Consider the following 23,066-nt stretch of genomic DNA (forward strand, 5'->3'; position numbering starts at 1 on the left):
CACTTTATTTGCTCCTTAAATATGTGTAGAGCATTATTGCTGGGGATGTAAAGAATGGGAATATAGGTTCCTGCTCTCAAGGAGCTCACCTTTTAATGAGGGATACAACAGGTAAATAAGCAGGTCTAAACAAAATATGTGCAAAGTAGATGACTGCTTTACAAGGGAAGGAACTGGTGCTGGGGACACAGAATGCATTCTTAAGACAATATTTGGACTGAGTCATGAAGAAGGTCAGAGGCAGTATTGAGAAAGGCAGTGAGATGGGGGAGGGTGATGAGGAAGCAAAAGAACATTTCAGAAATGGGGGATTGCCTTTGTAAAGTCATGAAGATGAAAGGTAGAGTTATTAAACTACATATAACTGCATATATTGATGCAACAATACACTATTTAGTCTATTTCCAATGATGATTAGAGGAAAAACACTTATATGTTCTAAAATATTTATAGAGCTCTCCTTGTGTTGGCATAGAACAGAAAATTGCAGGAATACCTATCAATTGGGAAATGGCTATATAAGTTGTAGTATAAGATTGTGATAAAATTCTACTGTGGGGGCGGCAGGGAATAGAGCACCGGCCTTGGAGTCAGGAGTACCTGGGTTCAGATCTGACCTCAGACACTTACTAATTACCTAGCTGTGTGGCCTTGGGCAAGCCACTTAACCCCATTGCCTTGCAAAAACTAAAAAAAATAATAATAATAAAAAATAAAATAAAATAAAATAAAATTCTACTGTGATTTATAAGAAATGATGAACTTAATATTCTTAGATAAATATAGATGACTTAACATGAAATAACAAATATAATGAGCAGAATCAAGAAAACATTGCATACTTTGTTGTTTTAAGAAAGACTTTGAGCAAAAAAGTTATTTTGACTATTATAAATCTCCATTTTTAACTAAAACAGACAGATAAAGATGCTAGCTGCATCCAGAGAAAGAACTGAGAATGAGAAGTATGTATAGAATAATTTTACCTATTAATATTTATTTATATCTAATGGTGATCCTCTCTAAGGGGGAGAGGAGGGGAAAGAGAAAATTTACATGACAATTTTGTCGCATATTTGAAAGGAATATCAAGTTGTGCATAGAAGATTTTTAATTTCATGTAGAATCATCTTTTTATTTTATTGTTATGGAAATGATTTTTATTCCTTAAATTAAAAAATAAAATAAATTTTTAATAAAATTTTAAAAAAGAAAGTTCATGTCATATTCAAATAGAAATGGCTACTCCATTAGAAAATGAAAAATTAGCATTTTCTGTTATATTGTATTTTTATTTGTTCTATTAAAATTTTTCTAGTTACATTTTAATCTGGTCGGGAGTTTTGTGGTCTCTAATTTGATACCTCTGGTGTGGAATAGTTCAAGAAAGAGATGAAGCTCGAACTAGGGTAGAAGCAGTGTGAATTGAAAGAAGGAATTGGCAGAATTTAGAAGTATTGAATGGGAAGGGAGAGTGATGAAGAAGTCCACAAGTCAAGAAGCATTAATTGGGTGCTTCCTATGTGCCAGTGCTAAGCACTGTGAATGCTAATAAGAGCAGAAAATCCCTGTCCTCAAGCTGCTTGTATTCTAATGGGAGGAGGGGCAGGCAGGGTATACATATATAAAGGATAGTAGAGAAAATCCAGACAATCATGAGGAGAACCTAGAAAGAAAGGAACATGTAACTGTTTGGGCTTCATTCAAATGAAGTTTTTGGAAGGTACCAATCAATTAGAGGAAGAGGACATAGGAGTAGAGTTTGAGAGAGTGAACTTCCAGGATGAGGAGACTGTTGTGACATGGAAGAGAAAGTCTAAAATCAGTAGTAGATGTCAAAGAGGAATTAAGATATGACTGGATTGGGATCTTTCTTTATAAAGATCATTCTGGGAGGAACTAGGCAATCGGGGGAAGGGGGATGGATTCCCAAAGAAAAGAGGTGAGAATCTAGGATTGTATATCTGGATAAATGGAAAGAAGACTTTGCACTTAACAGAATCAGAGGAGTTCAAAGAATGAATAGGTTTTGAGGAGAAGATAATAAAATTTCTTTTGGACATATTGAATTTACATATCCTAAAGGCATCTAGTTGGAGATGTCCAATAGGTAATGTGGCAGTGGGTTCTCAGGTAAGAGAATAAGGCTAAATATATGTATCTGGGAATCATTCATAGAGATGATAATTAAACCCTAGGGTACTGATGAGATCACTGAGTCACAGGAGAATGAGTAGTGTGGGGAGTTCTAGGACACAGCTCTTCCATCTTTAGATTTATGCTATTGTGATATTCATGATTAGAAGATGAGGCATGAATGACAATTCTACAAAGAATAAGAAGTCATTCAGATAGGAAGAGAATCAAGAGAATCAGAATCAGCATCATGGAAGTATTCCAGAAGACTTGGTAATACACATTACCATATACTGAAAGAAGGTAAAGATAATGAATGAGAAAAAAGGCATTAGATTTAGTAATTAATTATTTTTGGTAACTTTGGAGAGAGTAGTTTCAGTGAATTGATGTGACAAGCCAGATAGTAAGGATTTGAGAAGGAGAAGTTAGAGAAAGAATCAATGAGTGTGGATGACTTTTTCTAGTGTGTTTTAAATTTTTTTTTACTAAGGATCAGGGAGACCAGGACATTTTTGTAAGCAGCAGGGAAGGAGTGGGTAAATAGGGAGCAATTGAAGTTAAGGGGAATATCTTGGAATGAAGGGCAAAAGTGAAAGGGCTGGTTTAGGGAGAAGAGTTATTTCTTCTTTATTAACCAAAACAAAGGAGAGTTTGAAGGGTTATGTAGAGGAATGTTAATGCATAAAATTAGGGAAGAGAAAGTTTCTATTTTATATATCTCTTGATGGGAGGAGGTGACGAGAGAATGGGTAGAGTGGCATAAGAGAACTGAGGAGAGATGCGATTCAGCTATGGGAAATGTGTTAGGCAATCAGGAAAGAACAGAAGCATTTCTGTGGACCAGTGAGATCCCAGTTGAAACTGGATAACATAAATTTATAATGGCTCCAGCAGCATAGTTGTGATGCCCTTCAGCTATGTTCATTAGCAAGTCTTTAAGAATAGAAAAAGCAGATGGTAGTGGCAGTGATAGAGGGTAACACCCAAGTTTGGGGTTTGGTAAAATGCATGAATGATATTAGGACAAGAGAGCCAAAAGATATTAAAGTTGACAGTGTATATAATTGAACTGGTTACCTGTAGGGTCAAGATCACAAAGGGAAGAAAGTGAGGTCAGAGTAAGGGTTGGGAATAGAAAGTGGAAGACTAAACTCGAGTTTCTTAAGAATGAAAAATAGATTTAGAAGAAAGAACTGAGAAAGATGGAGTTATAGGACATTGTGGTCAGAAAGAGGAATTGGAGTATCACAGAGAAAGCACAGAAATTCCTTCAATTATTAATTCAGTGTTCTTTCTACCATACAAATGGGAAAATCTTTTATAGAAATTTTATTTAAAATTATTTTATGCTACAGCACATCTAATTCTATAGTTAGTAAAACATGAGCCATTCAAGTGTTTTCTTAAAGTGTCATGGGTTGTTTGCAAAAAGGGATGATTTTGGCACCTTTACAAGTGTCCTAGCACATTTGTAGGCTTATATGTAGAATCCTATTTGCTGTGAAATCATTAAAATGCTTCAGTTTTCCAGGGCATAAACAATCTCATTCCAATATTTTAGGTATTGTGACGCTGGAACTCGACTCACTTTAATAGTTGATTTTGTTTTATTACTGATTCTGAAATTTTTTTTTATTAGAGTGCAATCGGAATTTGGCCAGTTGTTCCTTCTTATGCTCTTATTATTCTGACTATTTTTTTAAAATCCCATGTCTTAAGTTCTTAGTAGAAGATCAATCCTAATATTGAATTTTTATTTTGCTTTTTATCCTTTACAAACTTGTAATGGCCACATGGTTGGTAGAGAAGCAGTAAGATAGGTATTATATTTTTCTGCCTCTATAATAACTGAAAAGATTCCCTGTTAACAGTTTGAAGTCCATCACTTAAGGCTTTTTATATTCTCTTTATCTTTGAAGGAGTAGGTTAAAATCATTTTCTTTTTGGGGGGGACAGAGATGAAGAAGATCTAGCAAGCAGTTTGTTTCAAATCCACCTAGAGTAAACATTGCAAATTGGTAGAAGAAAGCTGCATACCAACTTCCTTCTATGCAAAAGTCATTTGATTTAGAGCTATTATATTTAGGACAATGCTGTAGACATGCAAACATCAAATGGAATTTCAGGTAACTTGGGTAAAAAGCAGCACTGAAATGATTCCTCTGAATTTGACAAAATTTTCTCTTACATATTTTTGTATTTATCCCCCATCCCACTTTAAATGGTTTGTAATGACTATTTGTCTGATTTAATTTTTATATTTTAAAATTTTTCTTCTAATTCACTCATCAGATATCTAAGCTTTTGTGAAGTAATATGATGGTTCTATACTGATGGATATAGATAACTTTAAAAAAATTGAAGAATTTTTAACAAAGAACTGTTGTCAACCTACAATTTAGATCTACAGGACAAGGCTATGGAGGCTTTGTATATAGACATATTGTATAATTCCTGTTCTATGAGAATTTAGAGCCACTGATACATAACTTAAACCTGTGGGCTGAAAAAAAATGATGAGAAGTGGAAGTTGTCCCTTTTGGAATTTTGTTACCTTCCTGAAATGTCAGTTTGTTATGTTTTCTTTTCATACTTTAGCATTGATTTAATTGAGGGAATACTCACTCTGCCTCTCTAGATAGCAACTTTTCTCCACCATAGTAGACAGTCTTCTGCAGTTTCTCTGATCAAAAACATGAACTTGTTATTTTTTTCTATGAACATGCCTCTCCAAGCTAAATTTGCCATTAGTTTACCTTCAGGCCAATACAGAAAGGCTTGCTTGTTTGGGAAGACCTGCCACCTTATTGTTCTAGCCCTTTGAAAAATCCATGGTCATGCCATGTTAAAGTCATGGACTAGACCTCTATTTAATGATTGTCTTTTTTCAAAATGAGACTTTTAATTCAATACATTTGGTGAGTAATATGAGAAACCAAAATCCCCTGATCAAATTAATCTTTAATGAGCATTAATCTAACTTCCAAATGAGAAAAGCTGACTTGAGAAATAACCATCTCTTTTTGGTACCAGCTTCCCTTTTGAAACCAATTTTGGTTCATTAAAGGAGGAATTATATTTTTGTCATTTGTATTCTCAGTGTCCCAAACTGTGCCTTACACAGAGCAGTCATCAATGTCAGGACATTTATTAATCTCACACTGTGTTCCAGGCTCTATATTAAGTGCTGGAGATATAAAGAAAACCAAAAGAATAACATAGTGGGCACTTTTGTGGACTTTAATTGAAATATGGGCAATAGAGTTGAAAGCCCAGGTTTGAATGCCTGTTAAGAATTAGGTTTATTTTAACAGTACTATAATAATGACATTTACTAGAATTTCATATGGTCTTTTGATTCTTGCAAAAGGCCTTCTTGTCTGTTATTACATTTGATCACCATGGAAACCTTGTGATGTAGATAGGGTAAATAATAATATTCTCATCTTGACAGATGAAGAAACTGAAGTATAGGGAGGTTAAATGTTTTGTCTCAAGTCACATGGCTATTTAGTGGAAAAACCTGGGCTTACATGAGGTTTTCCAGCTCTGAACCAGGATCTTGTTCTTCCATTTACTCTGTTTATCTCTGAAACCTTGCTTGTCTTCTAAAATCCACAAAGTATGACAACTCCATGAACATCATCTTTGTAAAAAGAAACACAACCAGATTGCATGACAGTCTCCGGGGACTGGAAAAGAGGTGTGTCTCTGTGTGTGTTTGTGTGTGTGTGTGAGTGTGTGTATGTGTATGTGTGACCTTTTTATAAATCATTTTGTAAAAGTGAGTGTTTGTAATTTCAAATTTTTAAATTCTGGTTCAGTCATTTATTTACAATGAAGTACTTGTTCTGTGACCTTGGATGGTCAAACTATTAATTTAACAATATTGAGAAGGGAATAGATAAAATAAAAGGCCTCTATTGGATTTGTCATAGATCACTTTAGCAGTAATTACTTGTCTTTCATTTTTTTAGCTATTAAATTTTTATAATGAATAAAATTTATATTCTGGACTAATTTTATTATATAGTTTTATTTTTAAAACCTGTGTTTAAGTATTTTTTTATTTTTAAAAGTATATTAGCCTTCTTTTTAATTGCTTATTACCAGTAAGTTTCAGTATTTTAAACTTCTTTGCTAAGTACTCTAATTTTTGAAAACCAAAATTTTAATGTCAATGAATAATAAAGTAATAACAATTCCTGAATTTATATATTTTTTCAAGTTAACAGTTTTTGTAGTATTGGTCACCCCAACTATTCATATATTACTCAGCAAGTATTTATTGAATATCTCTGTGCATGATCATTAAGAAGAGAAGGAATAATGCCTCTGTTTATATGGAAATTTAAGAATAGACTTACCATGAGATAAATTTATATATATATATATATATATGTATACATATGTATGTATATATCATGTTTCTTCAAAACCATGCACTAAAGAACATAATTACTTATTTTAGGAAGTTAATGTTTAATAATAAAATCGTCTCAATTATATAGCAAATTCTACAGTTCTTTGGGATTTAAAGCTTTGAAGTGATGTAAAACATTTTCTTCTTTGGATGGGGTTTGTGAGCATTTTATTTCTGAAATAAAAATCAAATATGTTAATCAAATATTTTGATTCTCACTATCACCTTTTTGAAAATGAAAAATACTAAGGACACATTGTGCTGTTGTTAGGTTTATCCATTTTCCTTCTCTTACAGGTAATCTTAGATCCTACTTAACTGAGAAAACTGTGATTACCACATGGAACTCTCCCATCTAGCTTTCTCTCCACCTCACAATTCTTGTTTTCCTCCCATTCTTTGCTGTTTTATTCCAATCTTAGAGATAAGATAGATTTTCTCCTTGTTAAAACTAATAATTCTTCCTTCTATATTAAGCCATTGTTTGATTTTCGGAAAGCACAGGTCTGACCCTATCACCCCTAGCCCTCATTCAATAAATTGCAGTGACTCCTATCACTCTCAGGATCAAATATAAGAATCTGTTTCTGAACAAAGCCCTTCATAAATCTGGCCCCATCCTGGATATATTTCCAGTCTTCTTAAGTCTTATTCTCTTTCATATAGGTGTTGAACCAGTGACACTGACCTTCCTGATATTTTTTCCAATTATCTTCCAATTCTTGCATTTTCATTAGTACTCTCCCATGTTTGAAATTCTCTTTTTCCTCATCTGATTTCCCTGTCTTCTTTCAAAGTCCAGTCAAAATCCCCCATGCTGCAAGAAGGGTTTCCTGATCTCTTTTAATACTAGTGCCTTCCCTCTAAATTTATTCTGTGTATAGCTTGTTTTTACATTGTTATGGACATAATTTCTTCCCCATTGGATTGTGAGCTCCTTGAAGAAAGGGAATATCTTTTGCCTTTCTTTGTATCCCTAGTGCTGGTGGGTGACTACTAGGTTCTTACTGAAAGATTATTGACTTAATGAATGTACCCTTCAACAAAGCCTGTCATTCTTCTCTGACAGGTTCCTTCTGGAACTTATATTTTAAGAAAAATGTGGGGCGGCTAGGTGGCGTAGTGGATAAAGCACCGGCCTTGGAGTCAGGAGTACCTGGGTTCAAATCCAGTCCCAGACACTTAATAATTATCTGTGTGGCCTTGGGCAAGCCAGTTAACCCCATTTGCCTTGCAAAAAAAAGACTAAAAAAAAAAAGAAAAGAAAAATGTCCTAGTCAGCCATATCTCCATTCTTCTCCCAGCACTACTCCTGACTCCAGACATTCTTCTCCTTGTTCTGATGTGGATGGGTACCTCTCCTTCCCCATCTCCCCCTTTCGGTTTCCTTTTATGCATTAGAATGCAAGCTGTTTTAGAACAGTGTCTTTCTTTTTATTCACATTTATATTCACAGGGTTTAGCATAGCCTGGCACATGGTCAACACTTAATAAATTCTTGTTTCTTTGATTTGGTATCCTCAGTTCCTGTATCTTTCCTTCTCTCATCTTCAGACTCACCCTCTTAACTCCCTCTTTGCTCATTTGTTTTTAAGAAGAATGTTGGGGTATAAGTAGTTTGCTGCTACCATATAGGATCTGACATAGTCTGAGACACACTAATGGTTTTTAAGATTTTTGCTCCCCACCTTCCACTCCACTTCCATTTTTCCCTTGGCCACAGTTCATGACTTCCTGCCTGGCCCTTTGGTTGAGTTGTTTCTGTGAGCTTGCTTTGACCCCAGCCAGACTTTCTGTCTCCTCTTTCCCTTCCCCACCACAGACCAGTTAATCTGTTAATTGTGGTTTGAATTTTACTTGGCCCTCATTCTCTTACTCCTCCCCACCAGTGATTGATACCTCTGTCTATAAACACATTCAGATCTCCTCAACAAACCATTTACTTTATCTGGTTAAATTTTCATGCAATGTTCTCTCTTCTCTGCTGCCAGAATTCTAAAAATATAGCCTCCCCTTTCTTCTCACATCCTCATCACTGCTTGTAAGTGTTAGGTGTCTGAGACTGGATTTGAACTCAGTTACTTCTGACTGCAGGGCTGCTGTTCCATCCACTACACTACCTAGCTGACCTCAAAGAGTGATTTGCCCAGTCTCAAACTAGTGTCTGAGACTTGATTTGAACTTCCTCACTACAGGCCTGGCACTCTATTCATTGTGTGATCTTGGGCAAGTGCTTTAATCCTGATTGTCTCATATCCAGGGTCATCTCCAGTCATCCTGATTCATATCTGACCACTGGACCCAGATGACTCTGGAGGAGAAAATGAGGCTGGTGACTTAGCCCAGCAACCTGTCACTCAAATCCATTCAGTTGCTTGTAATGGTATCACCTCTTTGATGTCATTCTCTTCTTTGAGAACAAAGGACAAAACACATCCTCATCCACATCCTCATCACTACTTTCTCTGGAAAATTTTGCAATCTGGCTTTTATTCATTTTGAAACTGCTCTCTATGAAGTTATAGCAGTAGCAATGAAAATTGCTGTGGGAAGTCTAGAGACATCTTGTCTCTGCTACTTATTAGTTTTATGGTCTTGGTTGACTTGACTCTTGTGAATCTATCAGTAAAAATAATAATTTAGTATTACCTTTTAACCTTTTGTCATAACATTTAAATGTCCTATAATATAATTTGCTATTCAGATATGATAGAAGAGAGTAAACCATAAGAGAGCACTGGTTTCTGAATTGAAGTCCCAGGTCCCAAACTTTGAGTGTACATTTATAGGTCAATCTAAAACTATTACCTTATCTGTAAGGAATAAAATAATAATAATAATAATAATAATAATATTCTGTAATAGCACTTCTTCTGTGTACTCACAGAGCTGTTGTGATAAAGTGTTATGTAAATCTCAGAGCCTTATAGAAAAAGGAATAATCTTTCTAGATGGTCTGCCAATGGCTTCTCATTCTTCATCATCTTCGATCTATTTTTGTTTTATTTTTGTAAGGCAATGGGGTTAAGTGATTTGCCCAAGGTCACACAGTTAGGTAATCATTAAGTATCTGAGGTCGGATTTGAACTCAGGATCTCCTGACTCCAGGGTGGATGCTCTATCCACTTTACTACCTAGGTGCCCCATCTTTGATCTTTCTTTAGCAGCTTACATGGGTAGAACATCTCTTCTTTTTCTTGATAATTTTCTACTTCTTAGGGCTTCTATGACAACCTTCAATCATATAGCTTCTCTCTGACTGTTCTTTTTCTGTATTTTTCATTAGTTCTTCCTTCCATCTCTTAGGTTTGGGGGTCCCTGATAGTCAGTCCTTGCATCTCTCCTCTCTTTGTACTCATGAGGCAAACTAATTCATTTCCATGACTTGAATTACTGTATCGATGGAAGTGACTCCAAAATTATATATTCATTTCCAGTTGCCTCCATTTGAATGTCCTGCCCCTATATCAACTTAAAACTGAACTTGTTTTTACCTCAAAAATTACCACTAACTCTGTGACAAATCCTGTCAATTCTCTTGCTAAAATAGTTTCTGCATCCATATGCCACAGTTGTTAAGTTCAAGAGATGAGATTTGTAAAGCACTTAGAACATTGCTTGACAGTAGTATATACATATGAACCATTATTACTGTTACTACTATACATTAGTACTATTGTTACTATTATTATTTTCAACCAAGACTTTCTTACCATTTTATTAATCTAGTTTAGATCCCTATTGTGTCCTATCTGGACTTTTGTAATAGATTCCTCACTGGTCTCTATCTGGCGTCTCTTTCTCCCTTCTCAAAAATCCTATTTTTCATCATCTACAGGCTTTCCAGTCTTGTTTCATCTTGCTGTTGTTCACATTACTATTTATCCAATGTGCAGTATTGCTTTTCTTCTTCTTATCCTGTCATTTTCTATCTCTCTGCATTGCTAGATACTGTCCTAATTCCCTTAAATGAATTCCTTCTTTGACTCTACCAGATGAAAATTCATCCTTCATGCTTGAGTTCTAGTTCTTCCTTCAAGTTGTCCCTGCTATTCTTTATGACTTCTCTATTCCACTTGATCTTATTTTGATTGGTAGTTTAGCTACACATTTGCCTTCACTAACTCTGGGCTTTGGCTTCCATCTGCTATTGAACTGTTGGGATTTCCAGGTCTTTATTTCCATCCTACAACTGAACTCCTTATTTTTGTTGTTCACATTGTGATCTGTCTCCCTTTTTTCTTTTTAACAATAGCATTTGGGACAGTGGCTGGTATACAATCAATGCTTTATAATAATTTTCATTCATTCACTAGATTGAATGTTCTTTGAGGGCAGAAGGTATCATTTTTCATCTTTATATCACCTGGCACCTAATAACCACTATAGAAAAGTTCAAATTGATACAAATTCAGGATGTCATTGACTGAGCTAGAATAGAAGTGACCATCTTATATTCCCTAATTATTTACCATTAAACCAAACTTTCTTTTTCTTTAAATTTTATAGTTGACTTTGCTTCTAATAAGAAGAGAAGAAACCAGAGCATAAAGAGAATGTTTGTGTTTATTAGATTAATGGATTAATCATTTTTTCCCTTTTTTGTTTCCAGGAGAGAGTTATGTATGTGGTTCAATAGAACCCTTCAAAAAACTGGAGTACACCAAGAATGTAAATCCTAACTGGTCAGTAAATGTCAAGACAACCTCTGCTTCCCGTACGGTGTCTTCGCTTGCCACTGCTAAAGGCAGCCCCTCAGATGTGAGGGAGAATAAGGATTTCATTCGACCCAAACTAGTCACCATTATCAGAAGTGGTGTGAAGCCACGGAAAGCTGTCCGGATTCTGCTTAACAAGAAGACTGCCCATTCATTTGAGCAGGTTCTCACTGATATAACTGATGCCATCAAACTGGATTCAGGAGTGGTTAAGCGCCTGTACACCCTAGATGGAAAGCAGGTAAGATGCTTTTGGAAATGTCTTTTCTTCCAAATTCTCTGAAATTACAAGATTTAAAAGAGGAGGTGTGAGATTAGGTGGGCATATAGAAAGTGCTTTATTGCTTAAGTTGTTTGACTTTGAAGCATTCTGAACGATTTACTTTACATAATTTAACAGAATTGACCATTTGAACAATAGTAAAACTAAATTATGAGTAGAGTTTAAATAGTTAATCAAATATTCATATACATGTAAATATAAATAGCAAATATAGGCATTTATAAATGATAAATGTGTGTGTGCATGTGTATGTTAATAAACAAATGCATACATATATAAACGTAAATTGCAAATATAGGCATATAGAAATGGCAAATATAGGTGAGTACATGTATAAATAAATGTACACATATATAAATATAAAGATACATTTATTTTAAAATTTAATACTACCAATCCCAATCAATCTACTCCAGGGATGTGCTAGAACCAAATCATTCTGATTCAGGAGCCAGTTAAATTTTCACTATGAACATTTACACCTTAGAAGTTAGAAATCCTACAAATTGAGGCAGCTCGGTGGTGTAGTGGATAAAGCACCGGCCCTGGAGTCAGGAGTACCTGGGTTCAAATTCGGTCTCAGACACTTAATAATTACCTAGCTGTGTAGCCTTGGGCAAGCCACTTAACCCCATTTGCCTAAAAAAAAAAATCCTACAAATCAGAACTTTTGGTATTATTTTGCAGCTTGTCAATATGTAAGAAATCAATGGAAAAAATATTAAATAATGTAGATTAAACCTCAAAGTGTGTTGTGTAAACACACTTTTTTCCCACCCTGAGAGCTAGTTGAAAATCTTTACCAGCACACCTCTCCCTAATTTTCATTATGCCAGGAAATAATATGACATGAGGTCCAAGCATGGATGTGATTTAAAGCATAACAGGAACCAGGAGATAGCATTGCAGTTAATTTATTTGATTCGGATTAGGGTTTATGCATCTGTACCTGGATAAATTCCAGTAAAGTGTTGTGTTAAAATATTAAAGATTCTAAACACAGACCAAAGAGTGAAGAACTTCTGACTGACTGGTTAAAAGGTATGTTTTTATATAATATAAATTTTATATTTAAAAAGATTACAGTATAAAAATTATAGGCATTTTCCTTTATTTCATATATATGTTAATGTCTCTTGATTTGAATTTGTGGGTTTGGTTATAAGGCTTTATATAATTTATAGGAAATTAGACTACATGACTTCTTATCTACTTTTCATAAAGTTTCTACTAAAATTCAAATCATAAAGTAATATAAATAGAATAAGATGTAAAAGTTATTCCAAGAAATTACTTTTCTTTTTTTAAAAATTTAAATTAAGACTTTCTAATCAATATTTGATTGATAGTTGATCTTAAGGGTTGTTATATCCAAGTATTCTTTGAAAAAAAATATATTTTTTTTTACCATGGTGATTTGGAATATTTACTTGAATAATACAAATAAAAGTCAAACAAAACTAAGGAACCAAATTTTTAAAAGTTAGTCTTCCATACTTATAATACTATGTATCTGTTGAAAGAAGTTTAAGCTCTCAGAAGAATACGCGATATCCTACAATATTGGCAAATTTAGGATTTTTGAATTAAAAAGAAAAGACAGTTTCAGAAATGCCATTACTCCAAGAATGATTTTTTTTCTGTAATCTCTTTATATGGGTTCCCAAATGTTCATGCTTTATGAATTTTTACAAGCAAGTACATTTAGTTGAGCTTAGTGCTTTGAATTTTCACATGATTTGTGAACTTTCTACTTGGCTTTTTTTTTTCTAACCATGATTTGATAAAAATAAATATGGTTGAAGAAACCAAGTGAATACTTTCCCCTAATCTGTTATAGATCTGAAGGTTCCAAGAGTATGTAGACTGAGTATCATCAATATATCAGCTTATAGTTCAACAAAACTGACATTCCAAACATATTGAATTATAAGAAAGTTAACACAGGGTTAAAGAACCCTTTGTGAATTCTTGGTAATTAAAACAACTGATCTTTTTCATACAGTTTTATATATTTGATAACTTTTCTTGGAAGGGTCATTTCATCACTGAATAAGTGAAAAAAATTAGAAAATCCACAAATTGCATATTAATAAATATACATCCTCATTTTTTTTGCTAAGCAATGGGGTTAAGTGACTTGCACAAGGTCACACAGCTAGGTAATTTTTAAGTGTCTGAGGTCAGATTTAAACTCAGGTACTCCTGCCTCTATGGCTGGTGTTCTATCCACTGGGCCATCTAAATGTCCCTTCTTCTGTTACTTTTTTTTAGGCTTTTGCAAGGAAATGGGGTTAAGTGGCTTGCCAAGGCCACACAGGTAATTATTAAGTGTCTGAGGGCGGATTTGAACTCAGGTACTCCTGACTCCAGGGCTGGTGCTCTATCTACTGCACCACCTAGCCACCCCCCTTCTGTTACTTTTTAAATGAAGTATCTTAGTGCTCTTGATTCAGGCTTTTTTGCTTCAAAATTTCAAGTTATTTCCAGACATTCTAGTTATGGCACCATTTTGTAAGCTGGGTAATTAACCAATATAATTATCGTCTTTGTTCTAGTGATGGTATTTGGCAGCTAAGTGGCTCAGTGTTTAGAGTACTAGCCCTGGAGCCATCAGGGCATGAGTTCAAATTGGACCTAGCTGTATGACCTTGGGCGAGTCACTTGTTTGTCTCACATTCATGGTTCTCTCCAAGCATTCTGATTCACATCTGGTCTCTGGATCCAGATGGTTCTGGAGGAGAAAATGAGACTGGTTACTTAGCACAGCACCCCTCACTCAAATCTGATTCACTTGCATGTTATGGCATCACATTCTTGATGTCTTCAACTAGAATAAAAGTCAAACAAAAACAAATTGGTAATAAGTAACTCATGGTATTGAAAGGAAAAACTGATAGTCTGATTTTAATGTAATTTGTTTCAAGGATAAATTAAATTTACTCTACATATATGCACCTTTTATTTCTAACACCAGCTCTCCAAAGGGAAATATAATAGAAAAATGTATGTGTATATACTAGCAGTAAAACAAATATTCAAGAAACCAAAACAAAACTTAGAACGAATAAAACAATTAGAATCTCAAGTGTTCAAGTGTTTCATAGTTTTATTTTTCCGTTTTCGAAGACTAAATACCTTTGAATGACCTGTCTTTTTTTAAGTGATTTTTCCTTGTTCCACATTTTATTTCATGGTCTTTTTTAAGTTGAGCATTACTTTATAACTCTCTAGGGTCTTTTCAAATATCTGCATACTGAGCCTAAAGGAAATTTAAAGTACTATGACTAAGGTCCTCCCTGCAGCTTATCAAGGATTTTTGTTGGCTATAACTTAAAGGTGTTTTCTGGAAAAATATTAAGGTTTTGACTCTCCTCCCCACGTTCTCCAGGATCTATCTGGACTATAGGTATCACAGTGGCTGCATTTGTTCCTTTAGCCAAGCACATGTTCTTCAAGATCTTCATGGTAAACAGATGTATTCAAAAAAGATCAATGGGAATTGTTTGTTTGTTTTTTTTTAAACTCCCTCTTCCCTAGTCCCATCCTCCAAAACCATTCTGTTGATTGTGTATATACTATGTTTTGTTTCTCAAAAATTGTGGTTTTATGGCATGCTCCCTCCGTAGGAATTTTTTTGAGGAGTAGAGAGGAACTGCAGGGGATTTGGATACTAAAGATAGGAAGATTTTTGTGCTTGGGTACCCAGAAAGAGCAAACTTACTTTTCCATGGACTATAGGAGGCTGTAGTATGACTTTTGGGGAAAAAAACAATTCTGCTCACATAGACAGTTTGCTGAGGTGGTAACTGTGTACAGTCTTGGCATCATTAAGCCATGGAGGGAATAAACTGCCTTTTCCCTAGTTCCCATCAGAATAGTGCTCCTTCATGTCCAATAAAACATTGGCAGCTTCTGTAACCATTGTCTTATGGAGCCCACAGTTTTCTTTAGTGGGCCTCAACTCTCAGTTTCGTAGCATCCTCAAGTGTTCTCCTTTCTATTCTTTTTTATTTTAATAGTTGACATTTATAGAGCAATTTTAGGTTTGCAGGATGTTTTGCATATGCAACCTGATTTGAATTTATCTGAATTGGTTTAAATAAAATCACTTGAGCCTAAAAGATTAACTCATGGAGAATTTCAACAAATGGAATTTCTTACAGAATCTGTGGAGGCAAAATTCTTTGGTAATATCCATATCAAACTGATCAAGTTGTGTTGTAACATTTAGGTCTTACAAAAATGACCAGGGGAGTTAATTCAACATTAATTCAACAAACATTTACTAAGCATCTCCTACATAAAAAGTCCTATATTTCTTGCGATAGAGAAAAATAAGACATTATCTTCTGACCTCCAGGAGTATCTGATTGGGGGATAAGCAAAGTATAACACTTATTTTCCTCTAATCAACATGGACCACACCCCAGGATAACCTGTTTGCTCTGGGATTTCTGAAAAATAGTATCATTAAGATCTATTGATGCGGCAGTTAGGTTGTGTTGTGGATAGGGTACTGAATATGGTCAGGAAGACTCATTTTCCTAAGTTCAAATCTGGCTTCAGTATTTACTAGCTATGTGACCCTGGGTTAGTTACTGTTTGTCTCAGTTTCCTTATTGGTAAAATGTGCTGGAGAAGGAAATGGCAAGACACTCTAATGTCAAGAATACCCCAAATGGAGTCGGGAAGAATTGGCCAGGACTGAAAACAAGAAATCTCTTTTTCTATTGTTTGACACCATGGCTAAAATTGACCACATAAAATGAAGCTGAAAATTTAGTAAGAAGTCCAGATAAACTGTGGACATGGTAATATTCACTTTCTCATTGTCCAAAATCTCGCAAAAACAAAGATATCACGTCTCCAAGTAAGGGTTGCTTTTTCCCAGTCTCTTCCTCTTATATTGGCTAAAGAATCTAAAAGCCAAGGAAGTTTTTCCCCCCATCTCTTCCCCTAATCCCCCCCCCACAAAGTCAGATTTTAGTGTTTAGTACTTCCTCTGTTGCACAAATAATCTGCCAAAAAATCCCTCTTTGCCCAGATGGCATTTGCAGTGATTATTTTTCTTAAGTGATTGAAGTCAGCTCAAACTGTACATGATTGTTAGAAAGAAACCATGGCACATCTCCTAACTTCCAACAATGTGTACAGGGGCATCTGTGGCCTTTTTGGGGAGTGAGAAATCCTGCTGCTTTAAACCATTAAATCTTCCAAATCTGTGATTATTGGATCTTTCCTTACAAATATAAAGAGCAACAAATCTCTAACCTAAGCCTAACCTATGAAAGTACTTTGGTGTGAGGATCACTGATAAAGCTCTCCAGAAGTTATTTTTATAAAGCAATGCTATAAGAAAGGAGGCCTCCATCCATTCTTACTTCTCCCCCTCTTCTTTGGGCAAAAGTCTGATCAAACATCTATTTCTGTCTGAGAGATACTTATTATTTATACCTATGGCCATCTTCTTTATTCACCTACACTAAAGTTCTACAGAAGGAATCAGCAGTAACTGTAGACAATCTTGGCAAAGACTGAGAAAGTACAAGAAGTTAATTGGGAAGGACAAGAATTTAAAATCTTTAGCTTTGAGATACCCAAATCAGGTTATCTTTTATAGTTTGACTATTGGGGCAATCATGAAATATAAGCTAGCCCATTTAAATAACATGAGCTTGAAAAGCTTTTATCAAAAGAAAATTAGCATAACTGGGATAAGAAAGGAAATGACTGACTGAAGGGAAGAAATATTTTTATCATCTTGGGTACTAGTACAAACTTAGAAGATCAAAAACCATTCTCCAATGAATGCATACATGGTCAAAGAGATGAACAAATAGTTCTCAAAAGGAGAACTGTCTACTATTGACAAACTACTAAGACTGAATACAAATAGAAAAAATTCCAAGGTTTCACTTCAAACCCAGAAAATTGTTAAAGATGACAAAAAATAGAAATAATTAGAGTTGTAGCAATTGCGAAAAGTTGGGTGATAGTCCTACCAAACTGCAAAGTAAATTGGAACAGAGCTAAAAAAGTAACTAAAATGTCCATTTTCTTTGACCTTGAGATATCATAGCTAGGAACATACTCTGGAGATTATAATGATTTTTTTAATGGTCCCATACTTTGCAAGCAAAGAAATGAAAACAAATCAGATGCCTGTCATTTGGGGAATGGCTAAAGAGAATGATGCAATAATATTGTTTTGTAAGAAAACAGTGAATATGAGGAATATGGGAAAATTTCCATGGATGGATGAAAAGTGAGACAAGGTGACCCAGAAAAAAATATACAGAATGATTGTAACAATGTAATAATAAAGAACAACAGTAAAACAATAGAGACCAAGTGCTGTATAATTATAATAATCAAACTCCACTCTCTCTTCTTTTTATTTCCTTCAACACATATACTTTTGTTTCTGCAGTATTTGGGATAGTCTATGATTCATAGGGATAATGTATCACTGAAAGAATAATGACAGAATTTTGTCTTAGGAAGCAGCCTAAGGATTTCTGAAAGAGCTATATAATTTCCCAAATGGAATCAAGCTTATTCTCTTTTTCCTATTCAGTTCTGGACTCATCTCATTGTCTATTTTCACTGTCTGTTCAGTATATGTGCTGAATTACTAAATCATATCAAAACTTGGACAACAGATATTCATCATCCACTTGGGATTTTTCCGAATAAATTGTTAGGCTGAACTCTTTTGAATGGTTATGAATTTTATTAAAGAGTTTTTGTAGTGTGCTGAGTCTTGATGAAAAGAGCTCAGTGTCATTCACAAGCAGTATCGTCTGTAGGTCATCATCATTTATTGAAAATCTCTCTTCTATTTAGATTCTATGCTACATGACAGTATCCTTGACAAGGTTTATCTCTGTATTTTATGAATCATTGGATAATGGTAATCAGAGGAATTACTAATTGTGTCTATCATGCAATCTGTATGATCTTAGTATCTGAGAAATTTTAAGTCCATAATTTATTCTTTGAAACCAAATTATTTTTATAGGCAACAAAAATAAGCATTATGAGTATTGTACTTTTTTGCATGTTTCTGTCAATTATATGGTTGTGAAAGTGTGGGCTGCAATAAAATATCATATGTAACGACCTTCCTATTCCTGATTCATTGTTTCAGCAAGTATCCTGGGCTGTGCCAACTCAGGTCAATAGACTGTAAGTTTATGTTTGGTATTGGAACAAAATGAGATACTCATAGGTCATTCAACATTTTAACAAAATGAGATTTACTTAGCACAGTAAGAGACGGATATTCTACAATGGTGTGCATTGAGGATGCATCAAATTGTTTCAGCTGAGCAAAGCTCCCTCTACCCATCATTTTCCACCAGACTGGTCTCAGAAAGTACTTGGAACTCTTCCTAGCTATTTTGTAATTCAAAAATGATGTCAGTAGTTTGAGTCTTTATTCCTCTGAGCCATTTATGTCTCAAAGATGGTCTCAATACCTTTTCAGGAAAAAAATAACCTACCTAAAATGGGCACAGGAGTTAATAAAAACTGATCTCACCAAAGCAAGGTGTATTGCCTTTTCAATTTTACAGATTTTTAAAAATTTGGTATAATCTTTTTTTCATATTTCCTGAGAAATTGATTTTTCAGTGTCACCAGAAACTTTATCTTTTTGCTTTAATTTATTATTCTCTTTATTATAGTAAAAGTTAATATTTGTAGAATATTTTATGATTTACATGTGCTTTCAAAACTGAAAAGGTAATGGAGAGCACATAATTTACAACACTTGGGTGAAGTAGACAATGGAAGTAATATCCTCCATTTTGCAAATCAAGAAATTGAGAAGGCATACAAAACTATGGTAGTTATGAAATAGTTTAAAAGTTAGAACCTTGAAAATCACCACTATATATTTCTTGTATTGTGTTTGTATAATATATATTTTGGCATACATATGTTATGTATTGCCATAATCCTGTTTTTATATTTAAAAGCTATGATGTGCAAAAGAAATCTATAAATAATATTGTTTCAGAATAGACACTTTTAAATTTATGTAAGATTTTAATAAAAGAAGAACACATTAAAATTAGAGATCAACTGCCTTTCAAAACTATTCATAAGGGGAGAGTTTTCAACAAGGAATTGAGATGAATGAAAACACAATGTGAGATTTTTTTTTTTTTTAGGTTTTTGCAAGGCAAATGGGGTTAAGTGGCTTGCTCAAGGCCACACAGCTAGGTAATTATTAAGTGTCTGAGGCCAGATTCGAACTCTGGTATTCCTGACTCCAGGGCCAATACTCTATCCACTGTGCCACCTAGTTGCCCGAGATAATTTGATATGAAAGTACAAAGGGGCAGCTGAGTGTTGCAGTGAATAGTGCAGGATCTGGAGTCAGAAAGACTCATCTTCCTCAGTTTCATTCTAATCTCATATCCTTACTAACTATATGACCCTGGGCAAATCATATAGCCTAATTTACCTCAGTTCATGTAAAATGAGCTGGAGAAGGAAATAGAAGACCACTCTAGTACCTTTGCCAAGATAATCCCAAATGGGACCATGAAAAGTTGAGGATGACTGAAAATGACTTCACAACACACAAAAAAAGTTTTTACATGATCAAAATCAGTGTAGCTTTTATAAGATAGGGAAGTCATTGATTGGAGGTAAAATCTGTGCTTCAGTAATGTTTGTTAATAAGAAAATGTTATTGTTCCATGAGAAATGACAAGGTTGAATTCAGAAGAGCATGGAAATACGTACATAAACTTATATGAAGCAGGATGGAATAAATGGAACCAGAAGCAATGTCTCACAACAGTAAAGTAGAAAGAGCAATAAAAGACTGAGTGAGGGGAAGAAACTGAAATGACTAAACTTGACCCCTGAAAAGGCTTTCCTCCTCTCTTTGTGAAAAATGACATGAAGATCTAGAGATACTATATATATATATATATATATATATATATATATATATATATATATTTATATATATATATATATATATATATATATAATAAGATTGTTGGTTTTGTTTAAATGCCTTTTTTCTCTTCATTTAAAAAATATTTGTTGCAAGGGATGCCTTACCTAAGTATAAGAGAGGAGAGGGTTACTTTTGGGGAAATGGTGAGCTAAAAGTAAGAGGTATGATTAAAAAGGACAAATCTTGAATAAAAGGAAATAGGATGCATTTACATATTTTGATCTTCCTCTAATCTATGAAGTAGGTCTGACAGATATTATTGTTTCCCTTTTAGAGATGAATAAACTGAAGCTTAAAAGTAATTGACTTGCCCACTATCTTGTGACTATCAAGTGACTGCATTTGTGACTATGAGATTATCAACTTAATGTGCATATCCTTGTGTTCTATGATGTTTCAAACATCTTCCAAAATGTATTCATTCTTTTGAAACTTGGTTTGTCATTAATTAATATAGAAAGTTTAAACACTGGAGAAAGCAAGTTGCATGAAGAAATCAAAAATGTGGAGTTCTTTGTGTTTAGACTTTTTCCATTCCTGAATGTAGGGTTTTTGGCTATTGTGAAATTACCATATTACATGTACATATGACCCCTTTCATTGCTGCTTGACATACTGTTGCTTTTTACATAAATTACTTTTAATTTATGTGACTGTCAAAGTAAAGCTGAATTTTCCCTCAAATTATAGCACATATTCAGATTTGTTATATGATATTAAAGATCTTAATTGAGTCAGTAATTGGTAGAAGTATTTTATCTTCTTTCAAATAAAAAGGTACTTAAAATAGCTCTTCCAGTATATCTGAGAAATGGACATTTTCACTGTGATATAATACACTACTTAGATATAGAAGCCTTTGTTGCCTTGCCTGTCTTATAGTAATAGCTACTTCCTCAGTATCAGGAAGGTTAAAATCATTGATGATATTATGGTACAATGGAAATTGGGCTGTATTTGGAGGTAGAGAACTTAGGTACAAATCTTTTCTCTGGTATTTATAACCTGTGTGAGCTTTGGCAATTTAAATCACTGCTCTGCTCTTCAGTTTCTTCTCTTATAAAGGGAGGGGAATGAACTATATGAATTCTGAGGTCCTTTCAAGCTCAAAATCAACATATTCTTTGAAAAATCCTTTCCTGTAACAATTGTCTTCAGTGACAATGTACATTGTGATGTGTAATATATTTTATGGAGTTGATCTGTTGGTTGTTGAGTTGTTTTCAGTCATGTCCATCTTTTTGTGACTCCATTTAAGGTTTACTTAACTTTTACTTACCTTACTTAACTTGGCATTTCCTTCTCCAAGCCATTTTACAGATGGTGAAACTAAGGCAAACAAGATTAAGTGACTTGCCCAGGGACACACAGCTGTCGTCTTGAAACTAGATTTGAATTCAAGAAATCTTTCTGATTTCAAACCCAGTTCTCTTATCTATTAAACCCCATGAAATTAATTATTTCCATGTAAGTTGGGTAATTGGATTCATTTCATAGAAATTTACTATTCTTCCTATTTTCTTTTGTTCTAAAATTATATGTATTTTCTCATAATTTCCAGTGGGTTCAATTGAAAATTTTTTATTTTCTGATGGCAAAATTCCCCATGCTATGCTTTGTAAGATTTCACTCAGCCTTAACTTCTTCCTTCTTTAAACATGCCAGAGAAAACAATGTGAAAATATCTACTCATGTATATGTCTATGCGTGTGTGTATATGTGTGTGTGTATGTATGTGTTTGTATATATGTTTGGATAGATAGATATGCTATGTATTGCGGAAAGGCATTAGGAAAGGAGACCTGAAATACTTCTCATAGGAGATGATATTTGAGCTGTCTTGAAAGACACCAGGGAAAGCAATAGCTGGAGATGAAGTGAAGGATGTTTCAGGCATGGGGAAAGCCTGAAATTGGGAGATAAAGTTAGGCGCGAGGCAAGTATAATTGTATCAGCATTGTGGAAGGAAGGAAACTGCAAAAGTGTAAAAGGATCAGGTTTTCAAGGGTTTTAAAAGCCAAAGAAGGAACAGCTAGGCAGTGCAGTGAATAGAGCCCCTGGCCCTGAAGTCAGGAGGACTTGAGTTCAAATCCAACCTCTCCAGATACTTGATACTTGTTAACTGTGTGACTCTGGGCAAGTCACTTAACCTTGATTGCTTCCCACCCCTGCCCCCCCCCCAAAAAAAAAGCCAAAGGAGATTTTATATTTGATTCTGGAGATAATAGGTAGATGATGGAATTTGAGTAGGAAGTGACATGATCAGAATTATGCCTAAGGAAAATCATTTCAGCAGCTCTGTGGAGGATGGATTGGAGTAAGGGGAGACAGGGAAATCAGAGTGGGACAGGGACCAGACAGAAGCTTATTTCAGTATACTAAGTATGAGGTGAGGGGAACCTGTACCAGGGTGATGATTGTGTGAGTGGATGAAGGATGTAAACAGGAGGCATTGTGAAGGTAGAAATGACAACACTTGTCCATTGTGAATGGGACAATATTTTAAGTGCATTAAATAAA

The 23,066-nt window shown here is 34.5% G+C and overlaps 1 protein-coding gene across 3 annotated transcripts in view; it reads left to right on the forward strand.

Moving 5' to 3' along the window:
* DCLK1 (doublecortin like kinase 1) overlaps positions 1-23,066 on the forward strand; it is a 398,985-nt gene that overhangs the window by 16,098 nt on the left and 359,821 nt on the right. For all 3 annotated transcript variants that reach the window (XM_074216029.1, XM_074216030.1, XM_074216031.1), the window contains exon 3: positions 11,175-11,521. In XM_074216029.1, the coding sequence (XP_074072130.1) occupies positions 11,175-11,521 (347 nt within the window). The remainder of the gene's footprint in view (positions 1-11,174; positions 11,522-23,066) is intronic.

Source organism: Macrotis lagotis, chromosome 1, assembly GCF_037893015.1.
Source record: "Macrotis lagotis isolate mMagLag1 chromosome 1, bilby.v1.9.chrom.fasta, whole genome shotgun sequence".
In the NCBI taxonomy this organism is placed as follows: Eukaryota; Metazoa; Chordata; class Mammalia; order Peramelemorphia; family Peramelidae; genus Macrotis; species Macrotis lagotis.